The sequence below is a fragment of the Molossus molossus genome, unplaced genomic scaffold, assembly GCF_014108415.1.
Source record: "Molossus molossus isolate mMolMol1 unplaced genomic scaffold, mMolMol1.p scaffold_m16_p_16, whole genome shotgun sequence".
Taxonomy (NCBI): Eukaryota; Metazoa; Chordata; class Mammalia; order Chiroptera; family Molossidae; genus Molossus; species Molossus molossus.
The window spans coordinates 12,377,697-12,390,036 of record NW_023425351.1 but is presented as its reverse complement, the minus strand read 5'-3'; the positions used below and the strand labels follow the sequence as shown (position 1 = coordinate 12,390,036).

General features: G+C 38.0%; 1 protein-coding gene across 4 annotated transcripts in view; it reads right to left on the bottom strand.

Moving 5' to 3' along the window:
- The window catches only part of RP1 (RP1 axonemal microtubule associated), a 175,940-nt gene extending 167,370 nt beyond the window's left edge, over positions 1 to 8,570 (bottom strand). For 2 of the 4 annotated variants that reach the window (XM_036264024.1, XM_036264021.1), the window contains exons 1-3: positions 8,465 to 8,570; positions 2,414 to 3,037; positions 1,490 to 1,658 (exon numbers count right to left, since the gene is read on the bottom strand). In XM_036264024.1, the coding sequence (XP_036119917.1) occupies positions 1,490 to 1,658; positions 2,414 to 3,025 (781 nt within the window). In that variant the 5' untranslated portion in view covers positions 3,026 to 3,037; positions 8,465 to 8,570. Of the gene's footprint in view, positions 1 to 1,489; positions 1,659 to 2,413; positions 3,038 to 6,290; positions 6,372 to 6,410; positions 6,435 to 8,464 lie in introns of those variants that run through there. The other 2 variants (XM_036264023.1, XM_036264022.1) reach the window with 2 other exon arrangements.
- Between the last annotated feature and the right edge of the window lie 3,770 nt (positions 8,571 to 12,340).

The window sequence follows — 12,340 nt, the reverse complement described above, 5'->3', positions numbered from 1 at the left end:
AGTACTGAAATTGGAGTCTAACCAAGTGCTGTTCAGTTATTCAAACAAAGCAAATAATAATTTACAGTGGTATTTATTTTCTCATCTTTGTGTATCCAAGAGAGGCATCTATAACATAATGAAAGCTAAAGCATTTTTATAATTTAAAGTCTACATTAATCAAATAATAATTATTAATTTAGCATTCACTTTGTATAATCAGTGTATCTGATTTAATATAGAGCAGCAAAGGGGAAAAAAAGAAAAAGCTAGACATAAGGCCCAGATATCTCATTATCGTTATAATGTGTCTCTAGAGATAACCTTGGCACTCATACTTCTTACACTCAATCTAATTCCTATTAGTGTTTTGTATAGATTTTCATATGCTTGCCATCAGTTAAATACCTTTAACTTTTCAAAATATAAACAGAAATATTTTCTCTTATCAGAACTGTAAATGAAAATGTCTCACTCATAATTTTTAAAAGTAAAACTTAAGGAAGTCCTCAAATTCCCTGAAACCATCAAAAACCATTCTCAACAATCTCTATCAAACACAAAATAATAAAATCATTTAATAAAATGACCAACAAAAAAATAGTGCTACTATATGCATAACAAATATTCAGAAGCTAATGCATATAAAATAGAAACATTAATAATTACCTTTTGATTATATACATAAAATAACTAAATGACAACAATAAATAATAGATGAATATCACCTACTTTAGTAGTAAGTATAGGAATTAACACTACTTCCATTTCTAAATAAAATTAAGCTAAAATTTAAGTATAAATGGCAACCAATACTCTAGCATAGAGCCAAAGTACTTAGCACAATGACTAATGAGATCAGCTATGCTGCACAGAGAATTGACAGCCTATCCCACACTCTACCATCAAGAGGCCCTCCTCCTCCCCTATCCAAAGAATAACACCACACTGTGCAGCATTTCTAAGAAATTATAAACCTAGGTTATTGTTAAGCAACATAAAATGGCAATATGAACCTTTTTTTTTTTTAAATAAAGAAAAAAAATGAATCTAAGGGGCTGTGGTTTTTACTCCAGTAAGTAGAGAATGCTGTCATTAGAGATTTTTTAAAATACAGTCACCAACTAACCTACTGAGCTCTGCATGATACAATTTAGAGAAAACTCTGCCAGTACCAGAGATGTCACTTGCATATTTCATAGAATTCCTCTCTAAATAAAAACATGCTGGCTTTTTTTTTTAACGAAGTAGTATACGAAAGAAACTATACCTCATCAATTCAATGTAAACAAAAACATCACTGATTTATTTGGAAAAATCTTTTAAAAAAATTATGAGATAACCTTTATGACTCTTTCCAACTATATAATCAATTTCAGTTTAGAATGTTTTCTATCTCATTTTCTCTTCTACGATGAAAAGAATTGGTCATTTAAGCATGGATTTTTGTTGCTGTTGACCTAAAAAATCTCAATGCTAAATATAAATGCTATATATTTAAGTGACTTACTCTTTCTGTTTTCTGCCCTAGTATTTCCCTTGTACACACGATGAGAGATCCCTGGTAATCTAGCAGGAAGCAAGTATTTTTGGATGTCATAATTTCCTGGTTTAAATGGCTCCCTCCCTGCTGCCACCACAACTCCGGAGCTCAGAATCACCGCCTGCAGGTTGGGAACCTAGAAGAAACCAAAGAGTTATGGTCCTTACATGAGCAGCATAAAGTTTTATTCTTTTCATATGACATTATAGCTGATTTAATCAATTCAACAACCTCCTGAGTTTGAAAGAGATCATCACCAAGTATTTGTTAGGCAGCAATGATGCATACAAAATGAAATACTGAAGTGTGGGTGGTGGGAATTAGACCAACACCTAATTGAGCCTACATACTAGCTGGGAAAAGGCAGGCTGGTCCTCTGTTAAATTAAAGAAATCTTTTAAAGGTATGCAGGACTGCCTCTGCCTTCCCCACCAAAGTACCCAGCTGTAGCCCAATGTCTACCCTGAGCTAGATGATGAAGGGCCTGATGGATGTGCAGGACCAGAAGGGGAGCTCTTGTGGACACATTGGCAGCTGCAGGGGAAACTCCCCCTTACCCTCCTCAGCTGGGATCCTAGGAAATGCCTTTCTCTACCTAACTGAACATGACTCCTGGAGACTCCTTTGAAGAAATGTTGTCAGGTGAAAATCTATGCCAACACATTATATAAGTCAGTGCTCAGAGGAGGGCGCGTGAAGGAAAAACGAGCTCATGCTGGTGCCTCGTCAGCTTCCCACTGGAAAGCACAGGGCCCACCGCCCCAGGTGAAGCGAGTGCCTTCCCACAGGGGTGGGAGCACCAAGCACACGCAGGGGAGGCCACGCGAAGCCTTCCTCCCGGGTGCAGGCCCGCAGGACGCGAGCTCAGACAGCAGCTTCCAGAACGCTCACCTTCCTTCCATCCGTGGAGTATAGCTTGGTCACGCGGCACTGCATGACCTCCATCAGGTGCTGCAGAAAGGCCTCGAAGCTCTGGGTGACCCTCCTGCTCAGAAGAACCATGCGCCTTGCCTTCGGGTCTCCGTTCCTGAAAACCGCGAGCCTGCGCGGGGCACGTGGCACGCCCGGGGCAGCAGCAGCCGGGGAGCAGTGCGCGTGCGCGCTGATGGACATGCTGCTGTGCCAGGGCCTTCGGCAGCGGCGGGCCTTGTTTAGGTCCACTGGCTGCACCTTCCTGCTGTGGGAGCACAGGTACGACTCACCGTCCTCCAGCTGCTCCAGACACGTGATGCTGTGCCTTCCTCGGGGGGTGCTGATGTTCCGCACCCCAAAAGGTAGAGGCACCTTTCTTGACAAGCTATCCAGCAAAGCATCAAATGTCTTAAAGGAACGAGGGTTGACCACCACCCTGACCCCGCGAAATTGCGGATCTCCGCTCTTGTAGAAGCTGATCCTTTTGGCTACAACAGGATGAGTGAGGCTCATTTGTCGAGGTGAAGGAACTTGACCTTGGGAAGAAGTGAGATGAATCATGGAAAAACTTGTGGAAGGAGTGTCACTCATTGTGGCCAAGACCTAGATAGAGAAGAAAATTATTCATCTCCAGAATAACAGTACCATAAGAAATACATGATAATGATAATGCAAGCTAATTATAGTTGTAGACATCCAGGCTATTCCTGGGATTTCATTCATTCATTTATTTATTTATTCATTATATCTTTCTATTTTGAAAGATAATTTTAAGGGGCTTAAATTAAAAGACATAAATGAAACAGTTAAATAATGGTATTTCTAGTTTAAAGATAAAATCAGCCTAAAGACACTAACAAGTGAATAGGTAAATAAATTATGATATATACACTCATGCAATGGAAAGCTATGAAACCATTAAACGTGGCTTTGTTGCCTGGTCAGTGTGGCTCAATGGACTCCCATGGACTAAGAGGTCCCTGTTGGATTCCTGGTCAGGGAACATGCTCGGGTTGCAGGCTTGATTCCCCACTAAGGGGCGTGCAGGAGGCAGAAGATGAATGTATCGCTCTCATATCAATGTTTCTATCTCTCTCCCTTCCTCTCTCTCTCTAAAAAAATCAATAAAAACATTTAAAATTAATAATTAAAAAAATAAACATGGCTTTGTGAATCTGCATTTATTGGCATAGAAAAATGATCATGACCTATTACTAAGTGAAAAAGCAGTTTGTAAAATACATATGCTATGCCATTGCTAGTGTATTTAATTGGCCCTCCATATCCATGGATTTCACATCTATAGATTCTACCAACTATTGATGGAAAATATTCAGGAAAAAATGTTATGTTTTTGCTGATGTGTACTATGTAGTTAGGCCTACAATCGTTGCATCTGCACTGAATATGCACAGATTTTTTTGTCATTATTCCCTAAACAATACAGTATAACGATTCACATAGCATTTACATTATATTAGGTATAATCATCTCGAGGTAATTTAAAAAAAATTTTTTTAATTGATTTTAGAGAGAGAGGAAGGAAGAGGGAGAGAGAGAGATAGAAACATCGATGAGAGAAAACATCCATTGGCTGCCTCCTGCATGCCCCCCACTGGGGATTTGGCCCACAACATGGGCATGTGCCCTGACTGGAAATTGAACTGGTGACCTCTTGGTGCATGGGTTGATGCTCAACCACTAAGCCATTCCAGCCAGGCATCTCAAGGCAATTTAAAGTATAAAGAAGGATGTGCATAAGTTATGTGCAAATGCTGTGACATTTTATATATGGGACTTGAACATCCACAGATTTTCATATCCACAGTGTTCCTGAAAACAATCCCCCTATGGATACTGATGTTCAAGTTGTACATACAAGGGTGGGCAAAAGTAGGTTAATAATGATAAATAATAATACAATAATTAATAAATGAATTATACTACAAGACCAAATTCAGTTTCACGTACCCACAATTGTAAACCTACTTTTGCCCACCCCTGTATTTATTAAACTAGTGGAAAAAGTCCAAAAGTATGTACATACTGATATTGATGACAGTTATCTATGGATGGTAGAGCTAGGAATAATATTTGCACTTTTATACATTGCTAAATTTTATGAAGCTTTATAATTAACAGGTATTCTTGAACAATTAAAAAAATAAGAGACACAAATTAGAAACCATCCAATGAGAAAATTACTTCTGTGTGTCCTGACAGTCAAGGAAAAAGGGGGAATAGGAAAAATTTATAAAGTTCAAATTGTCTGTTGAATGGAATCAAATGAGTTCTTCTGGAAGAAAATGTTTTCTGACATTAAATTCTAGAAGAAATGTACCACATAAATCCTGAAATAATAGCCATATTAACATTGTGTAAAATGTTTCAATTACAGATTGTAGAACGCAGGGAAATTATCTAACACGCCACTAATCCTACTTTGAGAAACAGCACTAAATAACTTTGTTTTGAAACACTGACAGCATTGTTATAGGCTGCTAAAACTGGTGCAATCTGAGTGTTCCTACTAGTGGTTCTAAAATGAAAAACTTGCCCTGGCAGTTTGGCTTAGTAGTTAGAGTGTCGGCCTGTGGACCAATGAGTAGTGGGTTCGATTCCGGCCAAAGGCACGTACCTTGGTTGCGGTTTGTCCCCGGCCCTGGTGGAGTTGTGCAGGAGGCAGCCACTCGATGTGTCCCTTTCACATCAATGTTTCTCTCTGTCTCTCTCTCCCTCCCTCCCACTCTATCTGATAATAAGTAGAAAAGTGTCCTCAGGTGAGGAATAAAAATAAAATAATAATAAAATGAAAAACTTCCAGTGGGAATTTCAGAGTCATTTTCCGCCAATCACTGAGAGTCCGACTGACAAGTAAGCTTTTTTTGGAAGGGTTTATCTATTTCTGGGCTTGTTTTTATTTGTAGTATATTATAGGTATTTTCTATTGTTTTAAATAAATGTAATTATTAGTGTATTTCATATCAAGAAAGCCCTGCAGCCTTGAAGACAAATTAAACACACTAAATAAATGTGATCAGTATTATACAGATGAAAACAGCATGCTTGTCATTATAAATTAGCTATAACAAGTCTGGTCCAAATCACCTACCTAAATGTTTGCAAGCTGTTATCTAAGATTCTTCATATATCTTCAGTATAATTTATAAATCTTACTTATATGTAACTTAGGAAAGTGAATTCAAAGATCAGCCTAGACATTCGGTGTATCTCCCCTTTTCCCTCCCCAAGGGGTTTAAGTAATTATAGTACTTAAGACAATAAAGGCAGCTGTAGCAGGCATGCAGATCAGGAGCTGGGGAATCCAGCTTTGCCATGGGGTCAGCAACACTGCAACCTCTTCTCATCCTCTGCTGGTAAACTGTGGTCTGACCTTGAGCACATTGCTTAATTTCTGTGCCCTCAACAACTATAAGAGGGATGAATTCCTTCAGTATTTAAATAAAAGACTCCAGAATTCCTTTCCTCCAATTAATGTTTAGATTGCTTTACTTATATTTGTTTGAAAATATTTTTCATGAATGGTGTTTGAGATACAGTTTTACCTAATTTTGGCAAATTATATTTATCTATATGTAAGTACATAATGAAGCTTTTAATTTCAATAGTTTTCTGTCTAGATCTCACTATTTGGAGAGCTGTTGACCTGGTGATCATGATGGAAACATAGTTATATGAGCTGATAAGCTAAGGGTTTTGGTTTGTTTGTTTGTTTATTTATTTGTTGGGGGGTGACTAAAATAAAGAAAGGAGATTTGTGCTGGGACCAGGAAGCAGAACATGGAAGATAAGGATAATTGGAGAGAAAGGGCGGCCCCCACTGTTCCTATCCTACCACTGCCCAGCCCTGAGCACTGGTTTTGAGCCCGATGCGTGAAGAGAAGAGGCTGAAAGCACCATGCCCTGGGAAGAAGCCAGATGCCCACCAGTAAAGGAGCATTTTCAGAGAAAGTACCTGCAGCAGGATGGTTGTCAGCACCTTGATGAGGAGGCAGTAGCAAAACAAAAAACAAAAATACAAGTTTGTATGGTCCTGGTTGCATGTGAGAGGATTTCCATGAACTCTTAGAGTCACTGGGGAAAATTGTAAATAATGTTGAGATTTTTGCATACATGTAGATGAGGTTTAAGAGCAATGGTAAGGTGGGCATTGTGGGTATAGAATAGAACATGATGAAGATTCCATATTATTGTTGAATGAAAGGATCTATGTGCCTACAGTGAACAACACCATCCCTGGGGAAAAGTGCAAGCCAGATTTCTGCCAGAGGAAATGTTTCAGTCTTTGCCTTGATCATATGTATCTTTTACAGGGACCATGGTAAATTCCCAGAGTAATTCAATAGCACAATTGAGGAAGAGTCTGGGTACCATGAGAATATCAAAGAGAGATGTAGCCCAGAGAGGGTGGGAAGAGAGGGCACATGCATCCAGAGGAAAGCCCATGTGAAGCTGCGGTGCAGAGGCAGAGTGGTGGAGAGGCCCTCCAGGAAGAAGGTCGGAACGAGTGGAGAATCTCCCAGTGCACAGGAGCAAGACCAGAGACATGGTCAGTAAGTTTTGACACATGGTTAGTAAGTCATGAAACAGAGCTACAGCCTTCCCCAGCCTTTTGTTACCTTGACTCAGTTGTGCTTTAAAAACTAATCAGAGTACTGGCTGGGTAGCTCAGTTGGTTAGAGCATCATCCCGATACCTCAAGGTTGCAGGTTTGATCCCCGGTCAGGGCACATATAAGAAACAACCAATTAAACGCATAAATAAGTGGAACAACAAATCTCTCTCTCTCTCTTTGTCTCTCTTTCTCTCCCTTCCTCTCTCTCTCTCTACAATCAATACAAAGAACTAATCAGAATTTGGATGGAAATTTTAAAATGTTTCTTTACATATGTTTTAAATAATAAGATTTATTCTATCCCTTCTGAAATTGGGATACGGCAGTAATATAGTTAGGGGCTACCTAGGAAACAAAAAACTCAGTAGCCTAAAGCAGCTTAATTCTACCAACAGGTTAGGCTGAAGGGAAAGTGGACATGGAAGCAAGAGAAGCTGTAGAATCTTAAAGCCCCTCACTTTGCTCACCACTGACTTCTCTAGAAGTAACAAAGGACCTGGTTAACAGACTGTGCTGCCTCCAGCCCAAATTACATTGAAATCTGCTTCTAATGATTTGGCATCTTGCTACCAATATCTTCTCCTCTTCTCTTCATTCTCTTCAGTACCTAAGGTCAGACCATGAACTATCATGAATACTTGTACATGTATTGCTTCTTAAGTTTAAGCAGGTTTTTTGAAGCACCCTTTGGTTCCTTTGGATCAACCAAGGTTATGCGTATCTGTGTTATGATTAGTCTCAATTACCTGTGCTGCTCTGTGCTAAATGCAATAATTGCCTCTACCAAGAGAGTTGTACCTTCTCTACACTACTCATTTGACAAAACAAATGAGACTTACAATATAGCCATGGTTCATTTCACTAATTGTATTTTAAATGTCATTTTCTACCATGAAGTAGGAATTCTGACAGTTCAGAAAGAAGAATGATGGAAAACAAAATAAGAAAAATATATTCATAGTATTATTTTTATGGCAATTCAGAAATTTAATGTTGCAAGAAAAATTAGTTCATTTCACAGATTATCATAACTATGCACTAGAATTGAGGTGTGGGGGTTCAAAAAGAAAATACACCAATTATCCCCTATGGTAGTCACAGTATTGTTGAATTACAAGCAGCTTTCCTTATAACATATTGCATAGATTTCTCTAATCAGGAAATAGTGCTTTTATAATTAGAAAAAAAAAACTTTACTTATATTTGATTACACTAGAATTTCTTCATTTCCTGACAATGACGTTCCCTCCTACTTCAATATCAGCATATTGTGAAGGTTTCTGGCACATTAGGGTAAGAGATAATAATTATTAGATATAAAACAAAAAATAAAGTGTAACAAGTTAAACATGGATTATTTTCAAAATAAAGATTTCAAATAATTTTGTACTTACCAGAACTTGAAACTTCCTTATTTAAATTTTTAAAAAAAGAAAAATGTTTTAAGTTGTTTGGATAATTCACATGAAGTTCACTGGATATGTAACCTGCTCATTTCGTGCAAAGAAACACGTCTTTGGATTTATGGTTAGCGTATCCACTCAGGGATTTAGTACAGCCAATTAATTTAATTCAAGGCAATGCTAATCACCAGACAGGATTCATCTTAAAGGGGACCACAGCCAGAAACAAATTAGTTTCTAGCATGCTCCATAGTTCTGAAATCTGCCTAATTAGAGTTTTCCTTGTGTTATCTTGCTTACCTAGTGTCATTCTCAGAAAAAAACACTTCACCAATTTATAAACATTTCTCTCCCAGACAGCCTTAAGTCCTCACTTATTTATGTCAAAGAGGAAAAAAAATTATTATGCTACCAAAAATGAAATAGCTTGACAATTTATCATTCTTTGAAAAGTAATTCTGAGTCAATATTTCCTCATAGTGGTCATTAAAAAAGAAAAGGGACTTAAGCCTTTTTATTTTAATTTAAACACTCCTTAATACCTCATCAGTGTAGTTCTAATGAAAATGGCTGGGACTGTAAACAACTTGTCTCCTCAGCATAAGACAAGACAAATGAGAGAGGCAGAGCATGATGAAGTTAAGTAATTTTATGCTTCTGCATACACAGCACTCTTCCATTGCTTTGCTTATGGAAGCAGTCATGCTGGGAATTTGAACAGTTTCAGGACTTTCCATACCACAAGTCCCCAGATGGCCTCTACTGGCTACCTGTCGCCTAATCTGATTTGAAGATACCACACCTAATCGGATTTCTTACCAGGCTTCCTGCCTCAGCTCTGAACCACAAAAACAAGGTGAGGGGCCCTTCAGGAAGGAAGGATAAGGTTCAAACTTGTTCCTGAATATTGTCTCCAAACAAATCACAAAAGGAAAACGATTATGAAATTGTACACTTTGCATCATAAATACTGACTTTATAAGAAGTCACCCATTAAAAAGTAAAAAAGAGTAAGAAAGAAAGAACAGGAGTAAAAAAGGAAGGAATGGGGGGGTGGAGACAGAAGGACGGGAAAAAAAGACAGAAGGAAGGAAGGAGGGAGGGCCAGATAAGAGAAACAACAGTATTTAAGTTTGATTCAACCCTCCATTTATAATCATCACTTCCTCCACAAAGACATACTATTGAATCAGTAAAGAAATTTATAGCAAGAGGCATGAATGATGTTATTACCAGCTCCAAATTGAAGTGAAAATGTTAAGTTTGGAGGCCTGTAGAGTTAGAGTTGACAGGGCACCGAATCAGTAGGAACTTTGTTAAAGACTTTGACTTTAAGTTAGATGAGAAACCAGGGAAGGGTTTTGAAAAGAGGAGTAATGAACTGACTTACATTTCAAAGTAAGATATGTTGGATATTGTGTTAAAAATTGAAGTTAAAAATATGAGTAGCCAAGAAGGGAAATGGCGTAGTAGAAAGTACTAGTAGTCTGGACACTTGGACAATAATTGCACTGGAGGAAACTGTCTGAAGGGACTATGTTTGGAACTCTATTTGAATGCTTTCTGCTTCCAGAATAAGGCATGGCTGATAAATTATAGTTAATTAGCATGATAGATCCACTCATCTCTCATTCCCTAGCCCTGTGGCAGGCAGCTGTGGGGACAACAGCCTTCATTCCTGGAGCAGTTTGTAGGGACTAGGGTGGGCAGTAATGACCTTGCTCTTTAAATACTGGGGATCTGTGATATGATTGCTGATTACTGTTTCTGATCATGGAGGTGCATATAGAGGTGGATAGCTATTGTTGCAAACCCTGCTGGCTGAAGTGGTTAATGGGAATTAAAGAAACAACAACTGTTTGGTTTTTTCCCCCTTTTTTTTCCTTTTTGAAAGCATGCACTTAAAGACTAGAATATTCAAAAGCAACTACGCATGTTGGAGAATTTAGAAAGTCACCTTGCATGCCCCAGAAAAGACACAGCGAAAAAAACCTGGAAAGAGCTTAAGCTTTACCCCACTCTGATCTTTAGCAAAGACAGTGCGCAACAATTAAAAGGAATCCCACAAATCCTGGAGAAAGTAGAGAATTTGATTATCAGATGTTATAACATTGTAAGACTCAAATGCCCAGTTTTCAAAACAAAAACAATCACAAAGCACATAAAGAAACAGACAAGTACTGCCCATTCAAAAGAACAAAAAGAATCAATAAAAATTATCCCTGCAGAAGCCCAAATATGAGAGAAAAACTTTAAAACAACAGAATTAAAGATGCTCCAAGAGCTGAAGGAAGACACTAGCAAACACTAAATTGATGTATGAACAAAATGAGAATATCAGTAAAAAGAAAATATTTAAAGGAATTAAAAAGAAATTCTGGAATTGAAAAACAAAATAACTGACCTAAAAAATGCACTAGAATGGTTCAAAAACAGATTTGAGCAGGCAAAAAAATCAGTAAAACTTGGACAATTGAAATTATTGGGTCTGACGAACAGAAAGGAAAAAAAAAAATGAAAGAAGAGTGATCAGAACCTACAGAATCTGTGGGACATTAAGCAGACAAGTATATGCATTGTGGGAGACCCAAGAAAAGAGAGAAAGAGGGAAAGAAAAAGAGAGAGAGGGAGAAACTTATTTGAATAAATAATGGTTGGAAACTTCCTTAGATGAGATACATGAATCTATAAATTCAGAAGGTTCAATGAACTTCATGAAAGATAAACTCAAAGAGATTCAAACCAAGACACATTATAATCAAAGTGTCAGAAGACAGAGAAAAACAAAGAATAAGTGAGAGACAATTTTTCACATACAAGGAGTCTTAATAAGATTGTCAGCTGATTTCTCCTCAGAAACCTTAGAGGCCAGAGGCATGGTGATACATTGAAAGTGCTGAAAGAAAACAAAACAAAACACTTGCTTCCCAGACACTAAAAAGCTAAAGGAGTTTGTTACCACCAAACCATTACAAGAAATGTTAAAGAGCTTACTTTAAGAAGCCAAAGAAAAAGAAAAAAAAAGAGGAACATAGTTAAAAAAAAATAAAATGGCAATGAATATGTACCTATCAATAATCACTTTAAATGTAAATGGTTTAAATGTTCTAGTTAAAAGACTTAAGGTAGCTGAATAAATAAGAAAACAAGACCAATCTATATACTGTCCTCAAGAGATCCACCTCAGAATGAAAGATACACACAGACTAAAAGTAAAGAGATGAAAAAAGACATTTCATGGAACTGAAAAGGGGGGGCAAAGCTGGGGTAGCAACACTTATGTCTGACAAAATAGACTTTAAAACCAAGGATATAATAAGAGACAAAAAAGAACACTACATAGTGATACAGGGATCAATCCTACAAGATGATATAACCCTTGTAAACATTTACACACCCAACATTGGATATAAAGCAAATCTTGGTGGACATAAAGGGAGAGACTGGCAATAATACAGTTACAGTAGGGGATTTTTTTTTTTTTTTTTTTTTTATTCTCACCCGAGGACATTTTTCCATTTTTTGTTCAGATAGAGCAGGAGGGAGAGAGAGGAACAGAGAGAAAGAGAAACATCGACGTGAAGGGACACATCAAGTGGCTGCCACCCGCACGACCAACCAGGGCCGGGGACAAACTGCAACCGAGGTACGTGCCCCTAGCGGGAACCGAACCCGGGTCTCTCTGTACCGCAGGCCCACGCTCCAACCGCTGAGCCAAACCAGCCAGGGCACAGTAGGGGATTTTAACACCTCATTGACATCAATAGATAAATCTTCCAGACAGAAAATCAAGAAGGTGACAGTGGCCTTAAATCACACACTAGATCAGATGGATTTAATTATATCTTCAGAGCATTCTACTCTAAG